This window comes from Rosa chinensis, chromosome 2, assembly GCF_002994745.2.
Source record: "Rosa chinensis cultivar Old Blush chromosome 2, RchiOBHm-V2, whole genome shotgun sequence".
NCBI classification, from domain to species: Eukaryota; Viridiplantae; Streptophyta; class Magnoliopsida; order Rosales; family Rosaceae; genus Rosa; species Rosa chinensis.
In genome coordinates this window covers 4,436,009-4,453,485 of record NC_037089.1, presented here as the reverse complement: position 1 = coordinate 4,453,485, position 17,477 = coordinate 4,436,009, and the positions used below count along the sequence as shown (strand labels likewise).

At 41.7% G+C, this 17,477-nt stretch overlaps 1 protein-coding gene and 1 long non-coding RNA gene across 2 annotated transcripts; both read right to left on the bottom strand.

The window, feature by feature from the left end:
• On the bottom strand, positions 1-3,254 carry LOC112188688 (FRIGIDA-like protein 4a). Its single transcript, XM_024327858.2, has 3 exons — positions 2,264-3,254; positions 967-1,142; positions 1-852 (listed from the first exon to the last, which is right to left on the bottom strand). Exons 1-3 carry the CDS (start codon positions 3,123-3,125, stop codon positions 232-234), a joined length of 1,659 nt encoding a protein of 552 aa, XP_024183626.1. The 5' UTR covers positions 3,126-3,254; the 3' UTR covers positions 1-231.
• An 8,979-nt stretch (positions 3,255-12,233) lies between these two features.
• LOC112190784 lies at positions 12,234-13,609 on the bottom strand. The gene is made up of 3 exons (XR_002932588.2): positions 13,249-13,609; positions 12,946-13,078; positions 12,234-12,294 (listed from the first exon to the last, which is right to left on the bottom strand). It is a non-coding gene; the product is annotated as an uncharacterized LOC112190784 (long non-coding RNA).
• Positions 13,610-17,477: the final 3,868 nt, after the last annotated feature.

The following is a 17,477-nucleotide window of genomic DNA, read 5'->3' as shown; positions in this document are numbered from 1 at the left end:
GAAGGGCCATTCACCTACGGCCAAAAGTTTTGTGCTCCATATTAAATGAATATAATAACCGGGGGAGTGATTGTTCTTACTTTTCTAACCTTTGATTTGGAAGGTTAAAATCAAAGTGAGAGAAGCAGTGACATGGACTATCTAAGAAGCACACGGACAAAAAAGCATTATCTGATAAGGGACCCAAGTCACCAACTGAAGATCAGGAACCACATAGCTATGTCTCCAAAATTATTTTGCATAAGGAAGAGGTTGGTAAGATGGCGGCGTCCCATTTGCATAATCGTATGGCCCTCCATAGCTGGTCTGGCCGCCATATGAACCACCACTTCGGAATACAGAACTAGCAGCCATGCTGTTGTCCCCAGAGAGGGAGTAGATATGTTGTTGTGGAAGAGCAACAGGGCTTTGAGGACGGGCTACTCCATATGAGGTTCCGTAAGAGACTGATGTTGGGCCGTCATACACGGTTGGGGTTGGGCTTGGGTAATTGTACGGCCCAGGATATCTTGTTACAGGGCTGTGCTGTGGAGGAGGATTTGGGATCCTCCGGTTAAAGGATGACGGGTATGCATTGGAATATTTGGCTGCTTTGGCTGGCCGGAAAGAAGACGATCCAACCCCTCCACGGCCGCCGCCACGGCCGCCGCCACCGCCGCCGCCATAGGAACGCTTGTTATTAGACTTACCGGAAGCTGCTGCTGAATTCTTCTTTCTATCTGCTTTGGCTTTCTCTAGAGCAGTGGCTCGCTTCCTTAGGGGTTCGAGTGAAAACTCTGATTCAAGCTTGTGGTCCTCTACACATTTGATCATTGCTTTGATGGAATTCAACTCCAAAGTGCTCGACTCCTCCTGTAAGATGGACCTCAATTAGGAAATCTCAAAAAGAGTCTTAAAAAAAACATCAAATTGAAAAGTAAATTCATCTAATTTGGTCACAGAGATATAGGATGGAGTTACACATACAGATGCAGCCACACTATTGTTTCCATTCTTCATTATGGTTGAAGCATTCTTCTTGGAGTTCTTCAAATAGGACTTGAGAAGGGAAATCGGAGGAAACCTCTCTGTCAAACCAGACTCAAAAGCAAAATATATTGCCTCTATCTCCTTGCCATTCTTCACTAACTCATCAATAACATCTGTAGAAGTCACAAAGTATTTCAATCAAAACATACACAACTTAGATGACTATCTATGTGAAAATCTGGGCAAGCAAACAATGGCTTTGAACACAATAAGATGGAAAGATGTAAACAGTGAATCATCAAGCTATGCTTGTCCCATTCATAAAAATTGGTGACTGACCAAGATGTAACTGGCACAAACATCTTCCTTCTAAGAGTAGAAGGAAGGACACACACACACACCTTCCCTGGCATTTGGATAAGATAAGTTTATGATCTATTTCTATTTTTCAGGAACAGAGGGAGAGACACAATACTAAGGTGTACATTACTAACTTAAGAAAAAGTATGCAAACAAAGATAAGGTTAGCAAATATGATTGTGAAACTTAACCTACTCAACCTAATTAACAAAGTTTATGCCCCGCCAAAATCCCTCAATACAAGGATTACACGAGTTGATCAAAGATTAAATGATAGATTTTTTACTTTATGTTAAATGTTACTACACTTTTAAGTCTCTTCCAGATTCAAAAACTTCAAGATCAGAATTTGGATTGTGTCAAGCCACCATGCTCCATCAAGAAAACATCCAGGCTTCAGCTCTTAAGTATTAAGCAAAAAAATGCCTATAAGAGGTAAAGTTCACCACTATAAACAAATGCTAAAGTTCATTAATAAGCTTCAAAGAAATTAGCATACTTCAAAAAGTTGATAATCTACATCACGACTTCACATTAGCAACACTCAGCACCTTAGACTTCATTTAAATCCTACAACAGTAAGCTGACATCTATCCAACTACCTTAATAATAGTTCACATTATAAATTTAAACCAACCTCCACCTTCCCTGCGCTTGGCAAGATTCGAAAACAATCTGAGTATGCACTGATCTTGAACCACTTTGGGAACCATTCAAATCAAACTCATGCCAAAACAACTAAGTTAAGGTTCACCTAACTAAGTTCAATTTTGTATGCAGAATATTACCCAAACAGAGACCAAGTTCAAGAAACAAGCTTCTCACCAATGACAGCATAGCTTCTTGCACACAAACAGCTTACATTATATTCTAACATGCACACATTTAAGCAGCAATAATCGGAAAGAACATGTTGCTAAAATTTGTCACATACCTCCGATATCTCCGAATTGTAAAGCCCCTGCAAGCCTTGCCATATCTCTCCTAGCAGCATGTTCCATCACCAACTTCTTATAAAACTCCTCATTGTACTTCTCTCTCAACTGAAACCCAATCACCATCTGCACAAACATCACCGCCTCCGCCGCCCCCAACGTCCCTCCACCGCTCCTGTTCAGCTCATCCATCTGCCCCTTCCACGTGTCCGCAACCCCCGCCGCTCTCTCCACCACACTCCGGGCAAATGCCGGCCCTTTCGGGCCCGAATTCGACCTCACATCCGGAAACAAAGCCTGAACCAAAAGCCCACAGGCCCACCGCTTATCAGTGACCCCAACTTTCTTGGCCTTGGTCTCCAGAAACCCCTCCAACGCATCCAACACCAGCCTCGGCGCGTCCACTGCCTCCGCCATGGCCTGAACAATCTCCGCCCTCAGCGACACCGACTCCTTCCGCTTCGAAACTATGAACTTCAGCAACCCCTCCGAGTCCATTTTTCTACACAACGACTTCAGCGTTTCGGCGATGTCCAAACTCCCCGAAACGTTTCGCTCGAACTCGGCCAAGGCGGCGCCTTTCTGCTCCGAAACGCGGGCCGCGGCGGAGGCCTTGCGCTCCGGGAGCGAGATCTCCCGGAGGTCGAGGGACTCTAGGGTTTGGCGGGAACGCGATTCTAGGGATTCGATTTTGGCGTCGAGGGATTGGGATTTCTCGGCGAGCGATTTGTGGAGGGCGTTGAAGTGATCGGAGAGGGTCGCGTAGAGCTTGGTGGAGGTGGAGAGGATGGCCTTTTGGGCCTCTAGGTCGTCGAAGAACTTCTGGACTCGGTCCGTCGCGACCACCAGTTCGGTCCCCATTGCTCGGTGGTTCCAAAACGACGGCGTTTTGGAGTATCAAAATTGAAGAAAACCCTAAATCCTATTCCGGACGAGGAAGAAGAAGAAGAAGATCAGTCTCTGAGTGCAAATATTCCAGCCTCTGGTGGAATGTGAAATTTGTAGTCACGTTGGGGGGAAACGCTGTCGTTTCGTTGCGAATAGAATTTATAGGCGTCGAAACACCGGTTTATTTTTTATTATTATTTTTTTTAATGAGAAATTTCACCTACTTTTCTACGATTATTTTTTCGACGATTCCTGATAGTCTAGCCTGTCTTCAAAGCTGCTTAGAGCCTTGGATTGTCAGATCATTTTAGTTTAGTATCTGATTCTCGTGATCTTTCTCAAAATTTTCACCAAGCTTTGTGCTCAAGCCTTGTTAGGTGTTAAATCTTTTTAGAAATCATCGTCCATCAAAGAGGAAGAATGAGAGGGAGATCGGCAATGCAAAGAGGGGAGAAAAGATTTGAATTTACTTGTATTTTCCTCATTGAAATAGTACTGGAATATTTTAAAAAATTCGTCAAAAAATCATGCAATAGTTTAGTGAACAACTACTAAATATTAATTTGAGTTTAAGAAAATAAAAAACAATGCAACATTAAACTAGAGGTTATTGAATTCTCATAAATGATTATAATGACTCGGTGGACTATTGTCGAATAATCACCGATTCGAAAATGAGTGACATCACAAAATTGGTTGAGAGTGGGATGTCATTGTGAAGGTAGAGTACACCTTTTGACAGGACCCGACCCAGGAATCACCCCTATTACCTGGATACGAGCCTGCGGGGCCCACTTTAAGCGAAATCCTACCGAAAAATTCGGCAGAACCTCCCCTAAAAATGGGCTACCCAAAATTTCACAAACCTGGACATAATTTTAACTACAACTTCTACTCAACCTACTATATCAAATTAACAATCCATGCACATATATTACATCCGAAAAGCTCAAATTCCAACATAATCCTCCGTAAGCAACAACAACCCATACAACAACATCCATCAAACTTCAAAGAAAAGGTTTATCAGAGCAACACTAAACTAAGCCGATATCATACAAGGTAGGTTAAGTAATAACCTACGGACAAAAACGGAAGCGCTGATTCCCAAGTTCTTGAGCCTGGACGCAATCTCTGCAAATCTGAAATCTGGGCATTTGAAAACGAAGGGCCCAGGGGAAAACATATAAAATCCATTAGAGTGAGTGGACAAAACTGAATTGAGAGTCAAAACAATTTATGGTATGCTTCCCCATTTCTCTTTTTAACAAAACCATCATGCAGCCAAATCCTATGAAGTTCCAACTCAAATCCTTTTCCATGAAACTCATTTGATGACTAGGAAGGACTGCTTCCTAGGCATCTCATGCCATCGGGGAGGGACTGCCACCTGATGACGCATCGGAAGGGACTGCCAACCGGAGTAGGAGGCGGTGATTAGTTGGGACTGCCAACTAGCCACAGGTAGTAGACGGGACTGCCGACTAACTACATCAAGTCATCTGGAAGGGACTGCCAACCAGATGACGCATCGGATGGGACTGCCAACCGAGCTGTAGTCTGGACGGGACTGCCGACCAGACTATTACCTAGAAGGGACTGCCAACTAGGTAAGATACGCATGCGCCGAACTGGCCTCCTTGTCAACTGTTTCCTTTTTAATCCTTTTCTTTCCATAAAATCACATTTCAAAATTTAATACCATGCTGCATGAATTATTTAAATAAAAATAAAGGTCCACTCACAAGTAATCCCGCAGCTAACCCTGCTGCCTGTCTGTGTCCTCCTCGCTCGAGGGCTCAGTACGTCCTGTCACAATAGAATAGGATATAATTGACCATACAATGAAATACTCTCAAAACAACCCATTCCCCTCGGAATAAGCGTCTATTAATCACAAATTATTATAAAATTCCACACTTCTATTCGGAATTAAATTCTATAATTCCTTACAATCTCAATGCCCTCTAACTCATAACCACTCAATCGATTCCTTAACCATTCAATGACTTCACTTAATCTAAACCTTCACAAGGACCGTTCGATAACTAAATCAATTTAATCTCACTTCCTTCATCACAAAAATACCACCAATTACCATAAAAATCCTTTCCAAACATTTCCACATTCAATCTTAATTTTCCCCATTTCCACTCACAATTCCATCTCTAAAATTTAACTCCTCTCTAAATTTTCTTTTCCAAAACACAATCTCCATTCCAAACTCCTCCACAAAATAGAACAATTTCACAATAACATTGATAGTAAATTATCAAGAGATTCACCCATAAAATTTATAATCCATACTATCCAAAATAACAATAACTACACCAAAATTCCAAAAAAAACTCAAACCAAACAATCCTCAAGTTTAACACAAAACATCAAAGGTGGAATCCAATTCCAGTCAACCTATTTAGCTCAAAATTATCTCCACAACACCCCCAACAATTCTATACCTGCAATCACATCCAAAACAAGCAGAAAAAGCTGGAAATTCCAAACCCAAACTCAAGAACTCGGATGGAACTGTTCACGCTACTGTTCACGTCCCCAAACACCTTCAATTCTTCCTCCACAGCCCAAAACAAGCTGCAACAAGGTTAGGAACTCATTCAGCAACTCACCAACAACCAAAACCCAAAGAAATTCGACCGGAAATCGCCGGAAAACCGAGATGGGAGCTAAACTCCGGTTTTCCCCTTTTCTGCAAATTCTCTTCAAAACTCAAAAACTAATGATACCCATGGTGAAAAACTTACATAGCTAGAAGGAGAAGGAAGAGAGGATCACGCCGTGCCCAACGATGCGTCTTGGGGTGGCCGGACGGCGACGAATTCGCCGGAGAAGGGAAGAGCAGCGACGGAAGAAGAAAAAAGAAAATGGGAGGGGGTGACTCGGGTTCTACCCGTGCTCTCTCTCTTTCCTTTTAATTTTTTTTCTGATTCTTTCCCTTTCTCTCTCTTCCATCTGTTTTATTTCTTGCTTTCTACTAAAAGAAACTCACAAACAAAAGTCATGCCAAAAATAGAAATTTCTATTTTTGGTCATAACTTTTCCGATATAAATCCAATTTAAACAAACTACGTGTCCACGAACTCGATTTTGCGTATTCTACGACAATCTCAAATAAATTTCCTAATTTACCGGACTAAAGAAAAAGTCACTCCTCGGTCAACCACGGTAAAAAGTAATTAATAGGTACGGGGCATTACAATCTCCCCTCCTTATAAAATTTCGTCCTCGAAATTATACCTGTCAAGAAAAAAGATGTGGATACTGTTGCCTCATTTGATCCTCTGGTTCCCAAGTAGCTTCTTCAAACAGGTGATTCCTCCATAATACCTTAACCAAAGGTATAATCTTACTTCGGAGTACTTGCTCACGACGATCAAGGATCTGTACTGGTTCTTCTTCATATGTTAGATCTTCTGTAAGTGTAATGGGTTGAGCTGGTAACACATGTGAAGGATCAGTGATGTACTTGCGAAGCATGGAGACGTGGAATACATCATGTACTTGAGATAGTTGTGGAGGTAAAGCCAAGCGGTAAGCAACCAGACCAATTCGTTCCACAATCTCATAGGGACCAATATACCTTGGACTTAGTTTTCCTCGTTTACCAAACCTTACCACACCCTTCCAAGGAGATAACTTCAGAAATACCCAATCACCAACTTGAAATTCAAGATGCTTCCTGTGTTTATCTGCGTAGCTCTTCTGTCTGCTTTGAGCCGTCTTGAGTTTCTCTCTGATCACTTTGACTTTATTTGTTGTGATTTCAACGATCTCTGGACCAATAAGTTGTCTTTCTCCCACTTCATCCCAACACAAGGGGGTCCTACACTGTTTCCCATACAAAGCTTCGTAGGGAGCCATACCAGTACTCGAATGGTAACTGTTGTTATATGCAAACTCCATCAAAGCCAAGTGCTTATCCCAACTTCCTTTAAATTGTAGAGAACAAGCCCTCAACATGTCTTCCAAAGTTTGTATAGTCCGCTCAGATTGTCCATCAGTTTGAGGATGGAAAGCAGTGCTAAATTGTAATTTTGTTCCCATAAATTTGTGAACTTTCCTCCAAAACTTTGATGTGAATCGAGCATCACGATCAGAAACAATGGACTCAGGGACACCATGAAGCTTTACAATTTCGTCCACATACAACTTTGCCAGTTTATCCAAACTAAAGGTTTCCTTAACCGCCAGAAAATGAGCTGATTTGGTGAGTCGATCTACAATCACCCAAATACCATCATTACCATCCTGCGTACGAGGTAACTTGTAAATAAAATCCATGGTGAGATGTTCCCATTTCCATTCTGGGATTGGCAAAGGTTGCAACAACCCCGACGGTTTTTGCCTTTCCGCTTTCACTTGCTGGCACACAAGGCATTTGCTCACAAAAGCTGCAATTTCTCTTTTCATGTTTGGCCACCAATAGTACTCCTTGAGAGTCCGATACATTTTTGTACCACCAGGATGCAGGGCATACGCGGAGTTATGAGCTTCATCAAGTATTTCTCGTTTAAGTGCTTCAACGTTAGGAACACAAAGTCTCTTCCCAAACATCAATGTCCCATCTCTTCGAATAGAAAACTCAAGTTGCCAACCACCACGAACACCTTCTTTAATCCCTTCAATTCTTGGATCAAGAGGCTGGGCTTCCCGTATTTTATCAATAAATGCTGGTCTGACATGAAAACTAGCCACCAGAGTACCAACCTCATCAACCGATAACTCAACCCCCGTAGACCTCAACTCTGACAATAGGGGTACTCGAGTGGCCCTTAAATATGACAAGGTCACGGATGGATTCCTACTAAGTGCATCCGCCACCACATTCGCTTTACCGGGGTGATACTCAATGGTACAATCATAATCTTCAATCAATTCCATCCATCTTCGTTGTCTTAAATTTAGATTCGGTTGTGTAAACACATACTTGAGGCTCTTATGGTCAGTGAAAATCTGACATCTGGCTCCATACAGATAATGCCTCCATAGCTTAAGAGCAAGTACAATAGCTGCCAATTCTAAGTCATGTGTGGGATAATTCAACTCATGTGGCTTCAACTGTCTAGAAGCATAAGCAATCACATTACCATGCTGCATTAAAACACAACCCAAGCCTTGTCTAGAGGCATCGCTGTAAATTACATACTCCCCACTATCATCAGGCAAGGATAGAATTGGAGCACTAGTCAGCCGACTCTTAAGTTCTTGGAAGCTCCGCTCACAATTTTCAGACCAAACAAATCTGACACCCTTTCTCGTTAACTTAGTAAGAGGAGCGGCAATTCTAGAAAAATTTTGCACAAAACGTCGATAGTAACCAGCAAGACCCAAGAAACTACGAATTTCCGTCACATTGGTAGGTCTTTCCCAATTCAACACGGCTTCTACTTTTTGGGGATCCACACTAACACCACCAGCTGTAATGACGTGACCCAAGAATGTCACTTGGTCAAGCCAAAACTCACACTTACTGAATTTAGCATACAATTGGTGTAGCCGTAGAGTCTCCAACACAATATTCAAGTGCTTAACATGTAACTCCTCACTCTTAGAATAAACCAATATGTCGTCAATGAACACAATCACAAAGCGGTCAAGATACGGGCGAAACACCCTGTTCATGAGATCCATGAAAGCAGCGGGTGCATTAGTCAACCCAAAAGGCATAACAAGGAACTCATAATGACCATAACGTGATCGAAAAGCAGTTTTGGCTACATCCTCCTCTTTAATCCGTAACTGATGATAACCAGACCTCAAATCAATCTTTGAGAAAACTTTAGCACCCCTCAACTGGTCAAACAAATCATCAATGCGGGGCAAGGGATATTTATCCCTTATAGTCACCCTGTTTAGTTTCCGGTAATCAATACAAAGCCTCAAAGTACCGTCTTTCTTCTTCACAAACAACACAGGTGCACCCCAGGGAGATACACTAGGTCGTATAAATCCCTTATCCGTTAACTCCTGCAACTGTACATACAACTCTTTCAATTCCGCCGGTGCCATTCTATAAGGTGCTTGAGAGATGGGTGTTGTACCTGGAAGTAAATCAATGGTAAAGTCTATCTCTCGCACCGGGGGCAATCCAGGCAATTCTTCTGGAAATACATCTGGATAGTCACCAACAACAGGAATTTGGCTAAGATCCATAACTTCGGCATTTGAATTCACCACATGTGCCAAATAAGCTTGGCAACCCTTACTCAACATCTTCTTAGCAGTTAAAGCTGAGATTATGCAAGATGGGAGAACCTCCCGTTCACCATAAAAGGTGACAACTGGCTTACCCGGACTCCGAAATAATACAGTACTACAAAAGCAATCCACCAAGGCATGATGCATCCGTAGGAAATCCATCCCGAGGATTACATCAAACTCCACTAACTCAAATGGAATCAAGTCCGCCTCTAAACAAACTCCTTCTACAAACACACCACAAAAACGAGGTACCCACTCAATTCTATGTCTTTCCCCCGATGGTAGAACAACATGCCACTCTCCGAGTAGGAGAGATGGGGGCACATTAGCAAAGAAAGAAAACCTCTTAGACATAAAGGAGTGAGAGGCTCCAGGATCAATTAAAATGAAAGCTGGTTGACCAAAAACAACTAACATACCCATAATGACGTTCGGTGCAGTGCGACCCTCCTGCTGGGTCATAGCATGAAGACGGGCCTGGGTCACTGGACGCCCTCTCTGTCCACGACCCGACTGAGTGCTGCTCCTGCCTGATAAACTGCCATGAGAGCCTGAACTAGTAGCACCCACAGAGGTCTGACCCATACTCTGACTAGTAGTAGTGAAGACTCCCTGGGTCAACTGAGGGCATTCCCTCCTGTAGTGACCCCACTGGCCACACTGGTAACAAGTCCCCACACCTGCCTGACACGGGCCTGCATGGTGTCTACCACAAGTAGCACACTGGGGATAGTCTCTCGGAATCGCCTGTCTACCAAAGCCTCCACTGGAACTAGCAGTGCCACCCCTGGACTGTCTCCTACCGGTCTGCCCAGGCCTCCTGAAGCGTCCCCTGAAACGCTGACGAGAGCTAGAATCTGAACTGCTCGGTCTACTGCCTGATGACGATGCAGAACCCGAACTAGAGGCAATTCTCTTAGATGGCCCCTGACTGGGACCGCCAATCTCCAAAGGTCGGGAACCGTCCAGATATCTAGCCTCACACCTCATAGCAGCCTCCACAGCTAACTTAAAAGTCGGATAATCATGAGGCGCCAACCAATCCCGATATACAGGTAGAAGGCCATTGATAAACTGATCAACCTTCAACTTTTCTGTCGCCACCAACTCAGGGGCAAACCGAGACAAAGCAATGAAACGCTCCTCATACTGTAACACAGTCATCTCCTCAGTCTGCTTCAACTGCATGAACTCAAATCGGAGACGGTGCTGGGATGCCTGATTATAGTACCGATTTGAGAACTCCGTTTTGAACTCTTCCCAAGTCATGGTAGTTGGGTCATAACCCATATTCCTGGTACCCTGCCACCAAAGCCATGCATCCCCGTCTAGGAGGTCAATAGCCAAAGGAACCCTCCTAGCAGCTGGACAGCCCAAGGACTCAAATACTCTCTCCATGCGGGTAATCCAGTCTCCTGCTACGGACTCCGTAGGAGCACTAGAGAAAGTATACGCCCCATGGCGTCTGGCACGCTCCACAGTATAGTCAGTCCTAGGATTGGGGAGTGCCGCTGCAAAACGCTCAAACAACCGCTCCACGGTCCGTAACAACCCACGAGGAACATGCTCATCATCACCCTCACTAGCGGGTGAATGGTTCCTGCCAGCACGAGATCTGCGTCCGGGTCTCATTCCACCTGAAATTCCCATAACTGAGTTACACCAAGATATTTATACCAACAACAACTATCTTACATACTTGATTGGTACGTCAGCACCGAAGAGTATATGATGGGGAACCGCTGCAGTCGGGCCATCACTCGGGAGGTACTGAATACTATCAAGCATGTAAGACAACTATAAGAAGATATCGGCCACAGAATCTAATAACCTAGTGCTCTGATACCAACTGACAGGACCCGACCCAGGAATCACCCCTATTACCTGGATACGAGCCTGCGGGGCCCACTTTAAGCGAAATCCTACCGAAAAATTCGGCAGAACCTCCCCTAAAAATGGGCTACCCAAAATTTCACAAACCTGGACATAATTTTAACTACAACTTCTACTCAACCTACTATATCAAATTAACAATCCATGCACATATATTACATCCGAAAAGCTCAAATTCCAACATAATCCTCCGTAAGCAACAACAACCCATACAACAACATCCATCAAACTTCAAAGAAAAGGTTTATCAGAGCAACACTAAACTAAGCCGATATCATACAAGGTAGGTTAAGTAATAACCTACGGACAAAAACGGAAGCGCTGATTCCCAAGTTCTTGAGCCTGGACGCAATCTCTGCAAATCTGAAATCTGGGCATTTGAAAACGAAGGGCCCAGGGGAAAACATATAAAATCCATTAGAGTGAGTGGACAAAACTGAATTGAGAGTCAAAACAATTTATGGTATGCTTCCCCATTTCTCTTTTTAACAAAACCATCATGCAGCCAAATCCTATGAAGTTCCAACTCAAATCCTTTTCCATGAAACTCATTTGATGACTAGGAAGGACTGCTTCCTAGGCATCTCATGCCATCGGGGAGGGACTGCCACCTGATGACGCATCGGAAGGGACTGCCAACCGGAGTAGGAGGCGGTGATTAGTTGGGACTGCCAACTAGCCACAGGTAGTAGACGGGACTGCCGACTAACTACATCAAGTCATCTGGAAGGGACTGCCAACCAGATGACGCATCGGATGGGACTGCCAACCGAGCTGTAGTCTGGACGGGACTGCCGACCAGACTATTACCTAGAAGGGACTGCCAACTAGGTAAGATACGCATGCGCCGAACTGGCCTCCTTGTCAACTGTTTCCTTTTTAATCCTTTTCTTTCCATAAAATCACATTTCAAAATTTAATACCATGCTGCATGAATTATTTAAATAAAAATAAAGGTCCACTCACAAGTAATCCCGCAGCTAACCCTGCTGCCTGTCTGTGTCCTCCTCGCTCGAGGGCTCAGTACGTCCTGTCACAATAGAATAGGATATAATTGACCATACAATGAAATACTCTCAAAACAACCCATTCCCCTCGGAATAAGCGTCTATTAATCACAAATTATTATAAAATTCCACACTTCTATTCGGAATTAAATTCTATAATTCCTTACAATCTCAATGCCCTCTAACTCATAACCACTCAATCGATTCCTTAACCATTCAATGACTTCACTTAATCTAAACCTTCACAAGGACCGTTCGATAACTAAATCAATTTAATCTCACTTCCTTCATCACAAAAATACCACCAATTACCATAAAAATCCTTTCCAAACATTTCCACATTCAATCTTAATTTTCCCCATTTCCACTCACAATTCCATCTCTAAAATTTAACTCCTCTCTAAATTTTCTTTTCCAAAACACAATCTCCATTCCAAACTCCTCCACAAAATAGAACAATTTCACAATAACATTGATAGTAAATTATCAAGAGATTCACCCATAAAATTTATAATCCATACTATCCAAAATAACAATAACTACACCAAAATTCCAAAAAAAAACTCAAACCAAACAATCCTCAAGTTTAACACAAAACATCAAAGGTGGAATCCAATTCCAGTCAACCTATTTAGCTCAAAATTATCTCCACAACACCCCCAACAATTCTATACCTGCAATCACATCCAAAACAAGCAGAAAAAGCTGGAAATTCCAAACCCAAACTCAAGAACTCGGATGGAACTGTTCACGCTACTGTTCACGTCCCCAAACACCTTCAATTCTTCCTCCACAGCCCAAAACAAGCTGCAACAAGGTTAGGAACTCATTCAGCAACTCACCAACAACCAAAACCCAAAGAAATTCGACCGGAAATCGCCGGAAAACCGAGATGGGAGCTAAACTCCGGTTTTCCCCTTTTCTGCAAATTCTCTTCAAAACTCAAAAACTAATGATACCCATGGTGAAAAACTTACATAGCTAGAAGGAGAAGGAAGAGAGGATCACGCCGTGCCCAACGATGCGTCTTGGGGTGGCCGGACGGCGACGAATTCGCCGGAGAAGGGAAGAGCAGCGACGGAAGAAGAAAAAAGAAAATGGGAGGGGGTGACTCGGGTTCTACCCGTGCTCTCTCTCTTTCCTTTTAATTTTTTTTCTGATTCTTTCCCTTTCTCTCTCTTCCATCTGTTTTATTTCTTGCTTTCTACTAAAAGAAACTCACAAACAAAAGTCATGCCAAAAATAGAAATTTCTATTTTTGGTCATAACTTTTCCGATATAAATCCAATTTAAACAAACTACGTGTCCACGAACTCGATTTTGCGTATTCTACGACAATCTCAAATAAATTTCCTAATTTACCGGACTAAAGAAAAAGTCACTCCTCGGTCAACCACGGTAAAAAGTAATTAATAGGTACGGGGCATTACACCTTTAGACTACACTTAACAAAACCATTTTGTGCACAGAGCTAAAAGACAAGCGGATACAAAGAAAAGAAAAAAAAAAGTTCACCGAGTTTGAGAAATAAGCAGAGCTCTGAGAATAGAAGGAAGAAACTAGGTTTTGGAGAAAGCACAGAAGCAGTTGCTAGCTGTCCGGCGGCACCCCAGCGTCGATCATAGGTTCCAGCCTCATCGACGAGTGGCAGGTGTTGCTGGACGGGATTGTGGGGTCTCGGGGATCCAGTTTTGGTATCCGATTTGTCCTTCTTGGTTGGGTATGACTTTTTGTTCCTCTCAGGTGGCGGCGCAGGTGAGTAGAATGGATGGTTGGCGATTGGCGCAGGCTTGGAGCAGGTGGTCGGAGGCCAGATCGTGGCGGCGGTATGCCATGGATCGTATGGCGCCGATTATCTCTCTGAGATTGGTCGATAGGCGGAGAATGCAAGGGTGTCGGACTATCAAACAGATGGACGAAGCCAGGCGTCAAGGCACGACAAGCTTCTTACTGATCGGTGTGGGTTCATCGGGATCTGGCTTTAAGCCTGGATCCGGCAGATAAAAGTGGAGGTTGGAGTGGTTTGCTGTGTGGCTAGCGTCTCTCCGGCGTTGCGAGTTCAACGAGACGGATTTATGGTGGTGGTCTGCCGGCAGGTCGTCTGAGGAGAAGGAAGATGATTGCAGCGGCTGATCTATGTCTTTGTTTAAAGTAGTTTTCTTGGTTAGGGTTTCATTTAGGGCTTTGGTTAGGTTTTTCTGGTCTTTAGCATGTCCCTACTCTATTGAGCTATGGTTGGGTCAAATTGAGGTGCCATAGATGTGGTGTTTCTCCTGGGGACGATTTGGTTTATTGTCGGTTTTGTCTTATGGTCAATGTGCTGACGAGCGATCCTTGCACGTGGTCTGGCAGTTTTGGGACACGGTGTGGAAGAGGGCGTTGGTTGTTTTAGCGGTTGTCTATGAGGTGGTATCGATATTCTCAGGATTCTCGGTAGCCCGAGATGTTGGGCGTTATAGATAGTTAGGGGTTGGGCCCCTTCGGCTCATGGAAGTCATTTATGGTGACAGACCCGTAATTGGTTTATGTTTTAGGGAGGAGAGTGGGGAATTCTTGTCCACCACCGGTCATTCTCGTGTTATGTAACTTTGTTTCATTTTAATAAAAAGTCTTTTATTCTAAAAAAAAAAGAGTACACCTTGAGCTCCAAGTGCATCTATGCATCAAATTTTAGTGTGTCTTTACACATTACACTCTATTTTAAATTTAAATCAAATGATAATAGATAAACATATAAATGGTTGCACAAAATAGTCCAGATCATTAAGTTACTAACTATAGCCTACCTACGTAACTTGTTAAAACATTAAGACTACAAGATGACACCAATGACCAAAATGATGTCATATAACATGGAGATCGATCAATACATCAAATGTAGTAATGCACTGTAAAATTTTCAATGAAGGTATAGACATGTAGAGGCAATAAAATAAGGTTAAAAGAGAAAGAAATTTTGTTTGAATCATAAAAGTAAAGAAAAACAAAATTAATAGAATGCTTTCTTCCATATGAAAATTACAAGTGGGGATTAGCTAAATATGTTGACGGGTAAAACTATGGTATGTTAACATTTCTCATACATTAACTATTTTTATCCCTCTAAGGACTCATGTTATCACTTTGAGAACTAATATTACTATTTTCAGGACTCATATGGTAAACTAAGAAAATTTACCACTTTAAGGACTCATGTTACCATTTTGAGGACTAATATTACTATTTTGAGGACTCATGTGGTAACTAAGAAAATTTACCACTTTAAGGACTCATGTTACTACTTTGAGGACTCATTTTACCAATTTTAAGGTAATTGTATGCATGTCATACGTTAACACATTGTAGAATTTTCCATATGTTGACAATGGATGTAACAAATTCCCACTTGAAAATTGCGGGTTTTTTTTTCTCTGATGACAGGAAAAAAAAAAAAAAACAATACTGTTGATGAGTTTTCCACCCATGCTATGTTCGTAGTTGCTGCAGAGCCTATATCATTAGCTATGATTCCTCCTAATCAGAGCCCAGTGCCAGTTCACCCTGAGAATCTGAGATGGGTGTAGATGATGGTGATGAGGAATTAGATGCAGATCTTGATGAGGAATTGGGTGAAAATGTGGACATAGAGGCGGTAAGCTCTGATGTTGCTGAATCTTTTAATTCTTCTATCACTTACCGATATTACCTTTGAGCCCATTAAGTCTATAGAACATAATACTTTATCTCAGCCTTTTTATGATTTTCTAAAGTACATATGAGAACCTTAATGCTAGCTCTATGTAAGTACAAAAGTTTGTACGTCTTGAGTGTTGGCATTCCCATACAAAAACAAGGGAAGCATTCTATCACAGTTCGTCATTGGAAGTTGGAACAAGGACGCCAATACTGATCTCGTAGAAATTCTAGGTAAATGCATTTCATGCATATGCACTAAGATTGCAACACAAGTTGCAATCCCTGAGTCAGTCCTACATTTTAGGGAGTTCGTTTTCGGAAAGTATCTTACGGTTTTTAAATATTATTTTGCAAATATATTTTCCACCTGTTAAAATCGTACGTACCATTGAAGTCCTAATTGATTTAGGATCTGTTTATTTTAAATGACAATCTTTTATTAAAAGACTACTCCTATTAGGAATCCAATTAGGGTAAAGATTTGATTGATTAGGATTCATTTTCTCCTCCATATATTCAGAATAGTATGCGTTCATTTGTGTGAGACTTAGACACAAGATTTGTGTGTATCTTGTTTGCTGAGAGAGAATCTTATATTGATTCTTGAAACACTTGTTCCTTGTCAGAGTGTTTCATTACTTTTTCATTGAATTGCATGTTCTCTTGAGATAAGTAGTTCTGTCGTTGATGTAAGAAGAGTGATTGTTGAAGATTGTTCAAGTGAAGAAGGCAGTGAAGATTCAAGACAAACACCTCACCTAGTTAGTCTAGTGATTGTAGCCGATAGTAGCGCTATTTGTGTTTGTAAAGAAACTTATTCTTCACCATGAGTGGATTGTTCTTCTTTTGGGTTCTCAAGAGTAAGAGCCACACAGTGTTTTTAATCTCAAATTGAGGTTTTCACTGCGTAATCAAATTTGTGTTTTCAGTGTGAATTTCGGCTATCTGTCCAGTAGGTATTGCAACACAAGAGAAGGTCATTTTTGTCTAATTTTAATTATATATTCTTTTGATAAGAGTATAAGACAATGGTTAAATAAATTATATACGAAAATGTTAAATTGTAATCACATGATTTAACGTCAAATATGAGGATTCAAGTGATAATGTTCACACATGTAATCATTGCAATGCACATTTTTGGTCCGGAGAAGCAAATAAACAATCCGTCTTCAAATGCACCTCTAATTTATACAAATTGTTGCAAAAAAAAAAAAAAATCAAATCAAACTTCAACAATCAAATCCAACACCAACTTTTCTTGAAAAATTATTGGATCCAAATAATGGCTCAAAAAGCAAACTTTTTAGATAAAATATTAGAATTTATAATTCAATGTTTTCTTTTATATCAATGGGAGCAACAATAAATAGGGCACAGCTATTGCCACCCTACAATTTTCTTTGTTCACCCTACAAATATTTGAATTATTGAAAGACTATATTACCCAAATGCAAAATGACTAATAAGTATACTAATTTTCTAAAATTTAAATCTTTAAGGAAAACTAAATACATAACTAATTAAATAC